General features: G+C 49.9%; 1 protein-coding gene across 1 annotated transcript in view; it reads right to left on the bottom strand.

The window, feature by feature from the left end:
* LOC103091785 (BDNF/NT-3 growth factors receptor) overlaps positions 1–14,810 on the bottom strand; it is a 270,811-nt gene that overhangs the window by 48,543 nt on the left and 207,458 nt on the right. The window contains exons 15-16 of the mRNA XM_076075159.1: positions 14,224–14,323; positions 12,178–12,324 (exon numbers count right to left, since the gene is read on the bottom strand). Coding sequence (XP_075931274.1) covers positions 12,178–12,324; positions 14,224–14,323 — 247 coding nt within the window. The remainder of the gene's footprint in view (positions 1–12,177; positions 12,325–14,223; positions 14,324–14,810) is intronic.

The following is a 14,810-nucleotide window of genomic DNA, read 5'->3' as shown; positions in this document are numbered from 1 at the left end:
TCGTTTATTTAATGGGGAATAAAGTACTCATTACGACTGTGCCGGCGAGGTTAATTTGGCGATGAAGACAGAGGGTTGACCTCAGCCCGGACTCGCCGTGCTCACAACATCACGGTCGTTTCGCAAACTCGGCGCAGCAATGGGGAGGGGGGAGAGGCAAAACGGCCACTACCTGTGCTGGAGGTGCCTTTATGTGTTTTGTCGTTAAGTCAAAAAAGAAAGGTTCCCTTTGGAGAATAATTTGAAAATCGTAATAACAATAGCAGCGAGGGATGAAATGGAAAGCGGCTGTTTTTGTACACCCTCACATTAGCGGCTACGGTTCTGTGTGAAACGTGCAAAAAAAAACACACCCGAAAAAACATAATGTGGTGATAAAGATATAATGTAGTGACGAAGACATAATTTGCATGCGAAGGTGTTAAACCAGATGCTTACGCACGAAGAGAAGGATTCTAGCCAGAATGCTCCACCTGCTACTGCATGGCAATACCTCGTCAAGTCGAGGGCAGTTACTGCATTGTACAGAGTGATGCGATTATCAGAATCATCATTGTCGTCGTCATCGTCATCATCAGCCATGTCCATTCCACTGCTGGATGAAGGTCTCCCCAAAGCGACCCACCCTCCCCCCCCATCACAATCCTGCGATGTGATAATCCACCCGGCACCCACACACGAACTGATTTAATCGCTCCGTCTCCTTTGCTCAAAGCATCCGAGAGTTTGTCAAGCAGGGAGACGGAGTGATGACATCAGCTTGTGCGCAAGTGCTAGGTCGATCGCTACTTCGCAGGATCACTAAATATGGTTATCGCTTTGGGAGACGTTCATCCAGCTTTGGATTGATCATGGCTGCTGCCGTTGCTACTGCTGATAACGACGATGATGATGATCACGGTTGAGGCCAATTTTAACGTGAGCCCTATAAGTCCCATAGTCCGGCTCAATGAGATCGAAGGCCGTAACACTATTCTCCCCCATAAAATCCAACTCCTAATCTCACAACAAGGTCAAACGGCCTGGTAAAAAAATCCTCTATCCAGATAAATCCTGGCCAACAAACATAACATCACCCTGTTCAGTTTCATATGCCCCTATCGAGTGTGCTGTGGTTTTGTTTGACTTTCGTAATTTCACACATCTAGTATTTACAAGGCACTCAATGCGTTAGCCCCGCAGTATTTACAGGAACTGATCCATCTTTATTCACCAACGAGGTGCCCGCGATCTTTGGAATGCCTTCTTCTAACTTCTCCGAGGTCAAGGGTCCGCTCCTTGGGTGACCGGCTTCTTGCCAATGCAGCTCCCAAGCTTTGGAATAATGCTTTGCCTTTGCTCGTGAGACAATCAGAATCGTGAGCTACATTTAAGTCTGTCGAGAAAGCTCACCACTTCAAATTGCCCTTTAACCCCCGCCTAGTTCTGGGCGTTTATCCTGCAGGTTCTGAGCGAGTGGGTGAGTGACTGAGTGAGCCAGTGTGTGAGTGGGTGAGTGAGTGGCTGAGTGAGCCAGTGTGTGAGCGGGTGAGTGAGCCAGTGGGTGAGTGGGTCAGTGAGTGGCTGAGTAAGCGAGGAGGTGAGTGACTGGATGAGTGAGCCATTGGGTGAGTGGTTGGCTGAGTGATCGGGTAGGTGAGTGAGTGGGTGAGTGAGCCAGTTGATGAGTGGGTGAGTGAGTGGCTGAGTGAGTGAGTAGGTGAGTGAGTGGCTGAATGAGCCAGTTTATGAGTGTGTGGGTGAGTGGCTGAGTGAGCGAGGAGGTGAGTGAGTGGCTGAGTGAGTGAGCAGGCGAGTGCTTAAACTGACCTTGAACTCCTGCCGAGTTCTGTCAGTATACCCTCCAGGTTCTGTTTTATTTGCCGCTGTCCGCACTGTGATCACTTGACAAATGTAAATTATGTTTTTGTTGTTATTATTATTACATGGGAGATAAGGAGAGACACGGTGAGAAGCCGAGAGAAGGAAGGAGGCGAAGGCAGCGGAAGAGAGACGGTGAGATGACATCACGGAGTTCGGAGGTCACGGCTTCACAGGAGCGACTCAGGACAATAAGAAGGTCTGGAAGACAATGGAGGCCTTTAACCTACCAGTAGAAAGTCACTGGCCGACAACAAACAACAACAAGTATTTACTTATGTCACACAGACAGACGTTATCTACACATCCTTAACGTAAAACAATTATATGGAGAGCCATAATCAACTTGTCGACTGGGTAGGTACATCGATCAGGCTGGGTAGGTACATCGATCAGGCTGGGTATAGGTACATCGATCAGACTGGGTAGGTACATCAATCAGACTGGGTAGGTGCATGGAGCAGTCTGGGTAGATACATCGATCAGGCTGGGTAGGTACTTCGATCAGATTGGGTAGGTATATCGATCAGATTGGGTAGGTGCATGGAGCAGTCTGGGTAGGTTCATGTAGCAGTCTGGGTAGGTACATCGATCAGGCTGGGTAGGTACATCGATCAGGCTTGGTAGGTATATCGATCAGACTGGGTAGGTACATTGATCAGGCTGGGTAGGTACATCGATCAGGTTAGGTAGGTACATCGATCAGACTGGGTAGGTACATCGATCAAGCTGGGTAGGTACATCGATCAGGCTGGATAGGTACATCGATCAGACTGGGTAGGTACATCAATCAGACTGGGTAGGTGCATGGAGAAGTCTGGGTAGATACATCGATCAGGCTGGGTAGGTACATCGATCATATTGGGTAGGTACATCGATCATGCTGGGTAGGTGCATCGAGCAGTCTGGGTAGGTGCATCGATCAGGCTGGGTAGGTACATCGATCAGGCTGGGTAGGTGCATGTAGCAGCCTGGGTAGGTGCATCGAGCAGTCTGGGTAGGTACATTGATCAGGCTGAGTAGGTACATCGATCAGTCTGGGTAGGTACATCGATCAGGCTGGGTAGGTACATGGAGCAGTCTGGATAGGTACATCGATCAGGATGGGTAGGTACATCGATCAGATTGGGTAGGTAAATCAATCAGACTGGGTAGGTGCATGGATAAGTCTGGGTAGATACATCGATCAGGCTGGGTAGGTACATCGATCAGATTGGGTAGGTACATCGATCATGCTGGGTAGGTACATCGATCAGACTGGGTAGGTGCATGGAGCAGTCTGGGTAGATACATCGATCAGGCTGGGTAGGTACATCGATCAGATTGGGTAGGTACATCGATCATGCTGGGTAGGTGCATCAAGCAGTCTGGGTAGGTACATCGATCAAGCTGGGTAGGTACATCGATCAGGCTGGGTAGGTGCATGTAGCAGCCTGGGTAGGTGCATGGAGCAGTCTGGGTAGGTACATCGATCAGGATAGGTAGGTACATGGAGCAGACAGGGTAGGTACATCGATCAGGCTGGGTAGGTACATCGATCAGGCTGGGTAGGTACATCGATCAGGCCAGGTAGGTATATCGATCAGACTGGGTAGGTACATTGATCAGGCTGGGTAGGTACATCGATCAGGTTAGGTAGGTACATCGATCAGACTGGGTAGGTACATCGATCAAGCTGGGTAGGTACATAGATCAGGCTGGATAGGTACATCGATCAGATTGGGTAGATACATCAATCAGACTGGGTAGGTGCATGGAGCAGTCTGGGTAAATATATCGATCAGGCTGGGTAGGTACATCGATCAGATTGGGTAGGTACATCAATCAGACTGGGTAGGTACATCGATCATGCTGGGTAGGTACATCGATCAGGCTGTATAGGTACATCGATCAGACTGGGTAGGTACATTAATCAGACTGGGTAGGTGCATGGAGCAGTCTGGGTAGATACATCGATCAGGCTGGGTAGGTGCATGTAGCAGCCTGGGTAGGTGCATCGAGCAGTCTGGGTAGGTACATTGATCAGGCTGGGTAGGTACATCGATCAGTCTGGGTAGGAACATCGATCAGGCTGGGTAGGTGCATTGAGCAGTCTGGGTATGTACATCAATCAGGATAGGTAGGTACATGGAGCAGACAGGGTAGGTACATCGATCAGGCTGGGTAGGTACATCGATCAGGCTGGGTAGGTACATGGAGCAGTCTGGATAGGTACATCGATCAGGCTGGGTAGGTACAACGATCAGATTGGGTAGGTACATCGATCATGCTGGGTAGGTGCATCGAGCAGTCTGGGTAGGTACATCGATCAGGCTGGGTAGGTACATCGATCAGGCTGGGTCGGTACATTGATCATTCTGGGTAGGTACATCAATCAGATTGGGTAGGTACATCGATCAGATTGGGTAGGTGCATGGAGCAGTCTGGGTAGGTTCATGTAGCAATCTGGGTAGGTACATCGATCAGGCTGGGTAGGTACATCGATCAGGCTAGGTAGGTACATCGATCAGGCTGGGTAGGTACACTGATCAGGCTGGGTAGGTACATCGATCAGGCTGGGTAGGTACGTGGAGCAGATTGGGTAGGTACGTGGAGCAGTCTGGGTAGGTACATCGATCAGGCAGGGTAGGTACATCGATCAGGCTGGGTCGGTACATCGATCAGGCTAGGTAGGTACATCGATCAGGCAGGGTAGGTACATCGATCAGGCTGGGTAGGTACATCGATCAGGCTGGGTAGGTACGTGGAGCAGATTGGGTAGGTACGTGGAGCAGTCTGGGTAGGTACATCGATCAGGCAGGGTAGGTACATCGATCAGGCTGGGTAGGTACGTGGAGCAGATTGGGTAGGTACGTGGAGCAGTCTGGGTAGGTACATCGATCAGGCAGGGTAGGTACATCGATCAGGCTGGGTCGGTACATCGATCAGGCTAGGTAGGTACATCGATCAGGCAGGGTAGGTACATCGATCAGGCTGGGTAGGTACATCGATCAGACTGGGTAGGTACATGGAGTAGGCTGGGTAGGTACATCGATCAAGCTAGGTAGGTACATCGATCAGGCTGTGTAGGTACATAGATCAGGCTGGATAGGCACATCGATCAGACTGGGTAGGCACATCGATCAGACTGGCTAGGTGCATGGAGCAGTCTGGGTAGATACATCGATCATGCTGGGTAGGTACATCGATCAGGCGGGGTAGGTACGTGGTGCAGTCTGGTTAGGTACGTGGAGCAGTCTGGGTAGACCGGTTATATAATAAGCCTCTCCAAGCCTCCGATTATCAAGGCTGATGCTCAATCGCACGAATGTAGAAATCAATTTTAAGTACCACCTCTGACACTAATTGCCGAGTAAAATCCGTTGTACGGAATCTAAACGTCAAATAAAACGTAGGCGTGTTTTTTTTTCTTCCATTCTTCCCCGAGTTGCTGCCGCAGTCACGGCCCCCCTTCCTCGTATATATATTTAACGCCGCTTGTCTCATCACCACCACCACCACGTGCCCGCCCGCCCGCCACCCACAGCCCCAAATCTCTGCACCCTGCAAAACTTCCGTTTGTTTGGACAAAACGAAAAGCCACCTGAGGCGCAAAAATTGCTGTTGGTTAAATAAATTTAAATGACACGGCATGTTGTTTTTTTTTCATAAAAAAAAATCTATACACATATTTTCCCGGAAAAAAATAAAACTTCGGTTAATTTGGCAGTTTCGCAGTGGTCGCTTTAAATGTAATTGTCACAAAGCGAGGTTGTGATTTAGCTCTATTTCGTTCCTTCAGTTATTTATTGAAAGAAAAAAACCCCACTTGGGCAGGCCCTGCTGGAATTCCATCTCATCAAATATTTAAGGGCCTCATCACACTGAAGGCAGTGGTGGGTGGTGGGGGGTGGGGCACGCCGAAGCAGTTTATTTAACGTAAAATATTCATGGGACCGTGGTATCTGATAGCTCGTACAAGGACACTGGCTCACGACGAGGGCCTTCTCACGTGCCCTTAGTTTTCCCCCGAGATGAGCCACGTCTCAACTCCCCAATTCCACCTTTCTCCCCCAAATCCACAGCAGCAGCAACACCCCCCACCCACCCCCCCCCCCCCCGACTGATCTCCCTTAGGGAAATAGCTAGAGAGAAGAGATAACGAACCCCCCTCCCCCAAAAAAAAAAAAACCTGCATCGTTGACAGCAATAATTAATTGGAAAGTACTCGGGGAAAAAAATAAACCCGGTTCGTGGTTCCGGTGGGGTGGAAGAAGCGAAGCCCTTCGGCAAAGGAGGGGGTGGAGCAGGCGTGGGGGGGGGGGGCTGATGGCCTCTGTGAGTGACACGCGTCACAGCAGCAGCATCAGTAGCAGCAAAGCGTCGTGCACGCATGGATAAGCGGTGTTGCATTAGCCATCGAGTCTCGTGCAAGGATGAGGATGATTTGCATTTGCAATCTGGCCAAGGGGACCCACCCCCCCCTCTCTCCAGCGGCAGCAGGCCCTGTGCGGCACAAGGTATATGTAGGCAGCTGTTCGTGAGTGGGCATAGATTCTCAAGCAATTTTTCCATGGGTTTCCCCCGATTTTAAGCACTTGATGATTTCCCCCAGTATTAATAAATATATCGTGATTCTGAACGCGCGGCATGGTGACTCTGCAGATGTCTACGTTGCTCGCGGAGGACTGGGGGGGGGGGGGTGGGGGACATCCCCAACGTTACTTAAGCACACGAGCATCGCTCTTTTATCTGGTGAAATAACAAAAACGTTTTAAGTCGAATAGTTTTAGTTTTACTCACTCCTCCCACTCAGCCCGCCGCCCCCCCCCCTCCTCCTCCTCATCCTCCCTGCAGCGTAAATAATGTCTGCACCCCATTTACCCGCATTCATAAAGCGATGAGGATGCTGCCGCGGTGCAACGGTTAGCGGTGTCGCCGCTCGCAAGCCCCAGAGGTCGCAGGGGGCTCTGTCCTCCCGCGCGGTGAGTTTACACAGCGACGCGCGGCTCTTAAATCCCCTCTCTTCAAAAATCCTTCGTCACCGCAGAAGTACACGGGCACACAAAGATCCCCCCGTATAGCCCTAACTGACTGTTGGGGCAAGTGCTGTTAGCGAGTAGCACACGAGGGTGTGGGTGGACAACACCACGCCCGGCCGCCTTTGTCTCCCAAGTGGCGATGTTTACACACTGCACCGGTCCTGGGGAGGCCCAGGACCGGTTCAGATAATCGTCACTGGGTGTTGGCCGTGAGCGGAAATCAAACCCGGCTCACCGGGTTCGTAGCGCAGTGCGCTAATCGGTACACTACTACTCCCTACACACGCAGGCACACACAGAGAGAGAGAAGAGAGAGCGAGTAAGAAAGTGACAGGGAGCGTGCGTGTGTGCGCGCGGGTCAGAATCAGAATATGAGAATCTGAATATTAATTTTTACTGGAGGAATCCGATGAGCTATGAAGCTCTTTTTCACACATTAATGTTATACTGTGTGAGTATGCCTACTTGGAACTTGGCCCCCTGAGTTTGATTTCTGGCCATGGGCAACATCTGCGACGAGTGATATCAGACGCGATTCTGGGTCTCCCCTAAGTCGATTCAGTCTTAAACGGGTACCAATTGAAGAGGAGGCAAAGGCGGCCGGTGTGGTATGTGGTATTGGCCCCCGGCTTAAAATAGCTGCTCTCACCAGCAGTCTCTGTAGGCTACACGGGGGATCTTTGTCTTTGTACGTCTATCTTGTGCGACGTGTGTGTCTGTGCATGGGGAGCGGTGGTTGCAGCGGTTGGCGCGCAGCGCTACGAAAACCAGCGACCCAAGGTCGTTGCCCGCCCAACGGCCACCAACACCAATGACGATTATCTGAACCGGTCCCGTGCTTCTCTCCTAGGTCGACAAAACTTCAAATGAGTACCTCGTGCAATGCGTAAAAGCATTGCTAGGAGGAAGACGTAGGCGGCCGGACGTGATGCTGGCCATCCACCCCCTCGTGCGCCGTTCTGGCCTTCGTAGGCGCTGCTCGCTAAACAGCACTTGCCCCTACAGCCTGTTGACGGCTATACGGGGGATCTTTGTCTCGCGTGCAATTGCCGGCATTGCAACGTGGAATTCACAAATGAGATCTGAACCTAACGCAGTCCGCATGTCAGCATGATGAAATACATTGGCTCGATATAATACACTTGACAAATATCCAAAGCAGAAGGTCGTGAAGGCAAAGGTCAACTGTATTAGAATGGATATTATCCAGCACGGTGGCAACGTTTGCCGCTAAGCTCCCTTGTTTATAGCGTTTCATTTTCATTTGATTAGATTAAATGAAAAAAAAAAAGATCCCATTTGGTTTTCGGTACGTTGTATGCTCGCCCACATTGATGTGAGCAAATGTTTATTTAAATTAAGTTAATACTTTGAATCGAGGATGGGGTAGAGAATGAGATGGCCGGGGAGGGGGGGGTAAGCTTTTGCGCTCACGTTAAAATCTGCTCGCTACTTTATTTCCCCCCTTTAACATGAATCAGCCGAGTGGCTTGTTGGCGTGGACGTTTGATTTAAAATTTCTCCTCTTCCCATCGCCCCCCTTTCCACAGCATTTCAAAACATCGGGGCCCAGGGACGTATTTTTTATTTGTATTGCTTAGCCCCCAAACGCTCGGCTTTTGCTCGGCTGTTTTGACAGCCCGGCGCCGTCAATTCTCGGGCTCGCTTGCGGAAGCGTTGCACGGGCACAAAGACGGAGGTCACCGCATCATCGCTTCCAGATGCCTCTTCTGCGGCCGTCTGGAACGCTCTTCCTTTCCATATTAGGAAGCCGCTGGGAGCTATGCTGCACTTTTAAATAATAATTTCTCCAGAACTCGTTTTCGTGTTTAGATTGTTGTCCTTCCCCCGCACCTCCGATTACATTTGCTGGCTACGTACGGTGCAAAATAAGTACAACATACAGGACATATGTACAACATACATACAACATACATATTACATGCAAACTGTACAGTATGTGGGGACAGCAGAGGTCACGTTTCCCTTTTTCATGAATCGCTTTCACGTCGTGCATCCGAGCCTGTGTCAAGAGACGTCCGTTTGGAACTCGGGGAGCCAGCAGTGCACTACCCTGTGTCAGAGGATTCCCCCAGGTGTAGAGGTCACGGATCTACTCCCGGAGGTCACTTCAATCGGAGCTCTTATCAATACGATGGGTACACATCTATATAAATATGCCTTACCAAGAGCATTTATCGGCCATCAATCAAACTAATGTTCTATTTTTTTTTCGGAGCTGGAATAAGCCCAAGGAGGTATAAATATTTACTGTGATGCTATTGTGTTGCGTTGAGAGATAGACATAGGACCACCTGGATTGGATAACACGAGCAGGTTAAACACAGTGAGAAGAAGGAGTGGGCTTGGGCAAAACACGTCGCTGGAATAAGAAGAAGAGAAAGAGGATGAAGAGGAGGAGGACGAAGAGGAGGACGAAGAGGAGGAGGATGAAGAGGAGGAGGATGAAGAGGAGGACGAAGAGGAGGACGATGAAGAGGAGGAGGACAAAGAGGAGGAAGATGAGGAGGACGAAGAGGAGGAGGATGAAGAGGAGGATGAAGAGGAGGAGGAGGGCTAAGAGGAGGAGGACGAAGAGGAGAACAATGAAGAGGAGGAAGAGGAGGAGGATGAAGAGGAGGAGGATGAAGAGGAGGACGAAGAGGAGGACGAAGAGGAGGATGAAGAGGAGGAGGACGAAGAATAATTGATGGCTAGCCAGGTACTCGGCAAGCGGCACAGTGGCACAGGTTTGAGAGCGTTTAATTAGCATAGATCACCACCACCACCACCAAAGGAGAGTGCCCTTCTCTTCCATCGATCTGACCGACAGCAAGGCACCAGACGGTCCGATTACTGGCGATCGCCGCTCTCACGAGCCAGCCACGGGCGACTTCCCACGTGAAGACGGGGGAGGCCCGTGCGGGGGCCGGACGGGGTGGGGCAGGGGAGGGGTGGGGTCGAACAAAGCCATCGCACTTCGGGGGCCCAATAAATAGTTAAGTGGGAGACCTTGAGCGTGAAGGTGACTTGAGTTTCTTTATTTCGCCGTCTCCTGCGTCTGAGTGCAATTGGCACTCTCGTCGCTCCGAGCCAATAATCTCACGGCGGGTCGCATCGGATTTTTTTTCCCTTCCCCGCCGCCGCCGTGTGTGATTGTGCGAAACACCTCGCGTTGGTTGTTCGGGGCGCCGCGATTCAGGCAGAGGTCAAAAAATGTCAATAGATGATATATCACAGCCGAAGTGAAGCGGAGAATGCCCGCGCAAATTGGACTCATTAAGATTGGTAGTGTGGCGTCAGTTTTGGAATATAAGCTGGCTTTGAAAAAAAAAATACCTGTTGGTTTCAGTATTTTTATTCAGGTATTTTTTTAGGGGGTTTTGTTTGAAAATCACGTTATATATGTGTGTGCATGAGTCTTCTCTGATGTCCCCCTCTCTGTTAAATATGAATATGTTCGGTTTATTTATTTGGTTGGTTCATATGATGTGTGGATTGTAGCGATGATTTTGTCATTCGAAAAAAAAGATACATGCCGGATTTTAGATTTTAAGATTTTGAAAGGAAAACTTTGGATCATGTTAATTTTGGATAATTTGCATAACGTGCAATTTTCAAGTGTCTTCGTGTATAGCTCCTGATATATACCAGGCGAGGTAGTGAACGTCTCGCCACGTGTGCTTAAATTCCAAAAAGTGCCGCGGACAACGGCAAAAGAATACAGAGCTCCCACAGCGTGCCGTAGCACCGCATTAGGCAATCACTACCTCGACCGCCACCAATGTGGCTTTTCAAATAGCAGGCGAGACCACGGGCACAAACCCCGTTGGGATTTTAATCGCCGGGCTCCGTGTAGGACCGATTAAAAAAAAAACCCGCGAGTACAAATGATAAGTGCTGAATATGATAAGTGCTTCCTTTAAATAACAAAAAAATTGGTAATAAAAAGAAAAATAGGAAGACAACTATTAGTAGTTGGCAGCATTTGTACGTGCAAATTATGTTTAAAAATATATATACACGCGTGTAATGGGGTTTTTTTTTGTTCACTCTTGAACTAAGTTTAAGCCAGACAGTTGCTGCGCTTCACATCACATTTCCCCTTGAGCCTCAAGGCCAATTTCCAAGTGGGTCCTGCTTGGGATAGGATGCCGATTCCTTAACGAGTCTGCGTGGATGACAAGGTCTGGCTACGAAAGAAAACTCACTCGTACCAAGGCAGCGCACCCAAACTCTGCTCAGGTTGGCCAGCAACCTACTTTCTGTACTGCAGCCCTGCAGGTGGCACTGTCTATAGCTTTATGCAAACTCCATCTCTCGTGTGATACACCAACCTCGTAAATCACCTTTTACCAATTTCGCCCAGCATGTTCCCGACCTCGTCGGATCTCAAAAGCTCAGCAAGGGCTGGGCCTGGCACAGCGCACAGATGGGAGACTGCCTGGAAATACGAGGATACGGTAGAGGCTCGCAATGCGAGGCTTTGCGCTGTGAGATTATTATTATTATTATTATTGTGACAACAAAAAAACTCACCACATTCATCGAGAACACCTTCAATTAAAAAATATATATATAATTGCTGACGTTCCTGGCAATGCCCCTTCTTCAGAGCACATGAGTACAAAAAGATAGTTGTATGTGCTGTGAAGAACTGCCATTACCCATGTCCCCTCCGGGTGTCAAGGTTGGCTACGTACGGTGCAGAAGAAGTTCAACACACGTACATACGTCACCTATTATATTATGAGTAAAAATATTGATAACAGCACATACAGTTGCCTTCATACAATCTCACGGCGCTTTACATCGGTGACAATGTGGGGTTGTGCTGGGTAAGGAGCGGCTCCAAGTTAAAATAGAAAAGGCCTTCTCGCGCCAACGACCACATCACCCTGAATGCCCACGATCTCCTCCGATCTCAGAAGCTAAGCAGTTTCGAGCCTGGTTAGTTCTTGGACTGGAGAAAAAAAACAGTCTTGAAAGATAAAATTATTTTCAGGCAGATGGACCTGAAGATGCCAGTCAAACCGAACTCCCTGACACAGTCATCAGGATTAGAATCTTTATTTATTTATACCGGAGAAATCCGATGAGCTATAAAGCTCTTTTTTTTACAGATGGCCTTCGGCAGAGAGTTCCACAGTTTCGTTGCCACAGGAACGAAGGCCTTGTGGTCGCTGCCCGTGGACTTGAGCTTCGTTACATCGCAGGATTTCCCCCGGTCGTGCACCGCATTTGCCGGCGACCTCCGCCGCGGTTCGCGGAAAAACCCACGTTTGGTGCCGCTTACCCGGTAGTAGTCGGTGCTGTAGACGTCCCGGGACATGCCGAAGTCGCCGATCTTCACCAGCATGTTCTCTCCCACCAGGCAGTTGCGGGTGGCCAGGTCACGGTGGACGAAGCGCTGGGAGGCCAGGTACACCATCCCCGACGCCACCTGCAAGGCAGCCAGGGTCAGTCGGTGGGGTCAGTCGGTCAGTCTATAAAACTATATAATTTTATATCTATTTATTTGTATTGAGATGTGACGCGCACAAGCCAAACCAGCCATGAAAAACGGGGATATGGAGAACGGGCTTGCCTCCCCTAACCATACAAGGCCCCACCGAAAGGGAGAAAAGTAAAGTAAAAAAATATATAAATATTTGTTTTATTTTACCATTTTTTTGTTTTGTTCATGTTTTACGCTGAGCCCCACTTGACATGCATTTTTTTTACCAGGCCCACTGGAGCAATATAGCATCTTTTTCAGAAAGCGACCTGGCCACAAGTGATAGCACAACGAAGTGATGTTAAATCACGTTGAAATGTATGTCGGCCAAGTGCTCTAAACGCATGATGTCGATTATAAACGTGGACAAGAAAACCCAGAGGACCCAGAGAAAAATCCACGTGACCACGGGGAGAGAGAGAGAGAGAACATGCAAACTCCGAATATACAGCAGGCGCCATAGTCGGGATCGAACCCACGACCTCCTGTATACGAGGCGACGCAGTTAACATCTTGCCACCGTGCCAATGCGCCGGTCAATTTATTTCGGGTCAGGACCATTGAGCTAAGAGAATATTAATTGTACGCATCACTCCCATCTGGCCACGCTTGTGTCGTTAGGACCATGCCCGACCCGACACGGCCAACCAAAATTTTACTGTCACTTTATGTACACCGAACCCTTCCTCAGCTCACCGATGAGCCGAAAAATATATAGCAACGGCGACAATTTGCTCGTCACACACTTGCACTCCGCGACATTTGTATTTGTTTGTCCCGTGTAAAAAGGGCGGCGGTGGGTTTCGACGACGCAAATTTGGCCAGATCGTTACGTCGTCGCCTCAACCTCAAAGGCGAACAACAAAAACAAGCAAGTCCGTGAAAAATAAATTTGTTGCACGTGGCTTTTCTCGTTTTGTTCATGTTTTACGCTGAGCACCACTTGACATGCATTTTTCACTTGCCCCCTCTCTTCCACGTCCCCCTGAGAGCTGTGTGTCTGTGTGTGAGTGCAGTGCCGTTAGGGAGCGGTAGCGCAGCAAAAGGTTTGTTCATGAAGCCATCCAGATATTTAAACAGAGACAACTATCAACCGAGAAGATGGATACTAATTGAGCAATCACTGGAAGGATGTTATTAACCAGGTAAAACCCTAGCTGCTTTATAGCTTGCCTTCGCATCTGCATCTCCAGTTTCTTACGCCCAGCCCTGCTCATTCCCATCACTCGGAAATGTGCCGTGCATGTCGAGCCTGTAGCACGCCACCTCTTTCCCTCCCCACCCTCTCTATCCCTGCTCCACAGGTTCTTTTTTTCCACCCCCACCCTCTCTATCCTTGCCTCCTTCCCCTCTCTCCCTCGTCTATATGACCCCTTGTTATCAGCGGCTCTTTTGCCTACTTCAGCAATTGTTTCTTGCTGTGGTTGTCCCGCCTGACGACGGACGCTTGTGTTGCGTCCGAAACGTCGTGATTTAATTTATTTTATACTTTATACCTACGTGACTTTACCGAGAGAACCAAAGAGTATGGTGGCGCAGTGGTTAGCACACCGTGCTCCGAACCCGGAGACCCGAGTTCGAATCCCGCTCACGGCCAACACCGGTGACGATTATCTGAACCGGTCCTGGGCCTCCCCCCCCTAGGTCGACTCAGCCTCAAATAAGTACCTGGCGCGGTGTGTAAACATCGCCACTGGGGGAGACAAAGGCGGCCTGGGGTGGTGCTGGCCACCCACCACCTCTTGCGCCGTGCCCGCCTTCATAGGTGCTCGCAAACAGCACTTGCTCCACCAGTCTATTAAGGCTACACGGGGGAGCTTTGTCTTTGTGCGTGCAGTGGCGTACCTGCGTAGCGATGTGCAGCATCTGGGTGCAGTTGAGCTCCCCGCTGTATATCCCTCGCCGCGGGGTGTCGTCAAGGAATGACGAATCTGGGCTGTTCGACCTGTGGGGAGGTGGGGAGGGGGCACAAGGGTGGGACGGGGTCAGTCGGGGTGAACCGGACAACCGGGACAACTACGATGTATATCGCCCATTCCGTGAACATCACGCAATAGTAGTAATGATGCGGTGATATTGACGAGTACGTGCGGTGTCCGCGCTGCCCTCATATAGCGGCAAGGTTATTGCGAAGGTGCTTTGGTCGCCCATAAGCGATATAATCTGCCAATAGGGGGTGATATTGCCCTGTGGTTATGCTCAATTAATTGTGGGACCAATTTTATTGTTTTGAATTTCGCGGGGATTTTGGTTTTCAATTCGCACTGCCTGCGCATTTGCGTGGGCTACACGGCTGGGGGGGGGGGGGGGGGGGGGAGCTGTAGTGTAGCGGTTAGCGCCACGCTGCCCTACGAACCCGGCTACCCGAGTTCGATTCCCACTCATGGCCAACAACCAGTGACGATTATCTGAACCGGTCCTGGGCCTCCCGT

Source organism: Petromyzon marinus, chromosome 52 (assembly GCF_048934315.1).
Source record: "Petromyzon marinus isolate PM22_M1 ecotype Great Lakes invasive population chromosome 52, UKy_Petmar_22M1.pri1.0, whole genome shotgun sequence".
NCBI classification, from domain to species: Eukaryota; Metazoa; Chordata; class Hyperoartia; order Petromyzontiformes; family Petromyzontidae; genus Petromyzon; species Petromyzon marinus.
The sequence above is the reverse complement of the archived record's forward strand: the minus strand, read 5'-3'. Positions and strand labels throughout refer to the sequence as shown.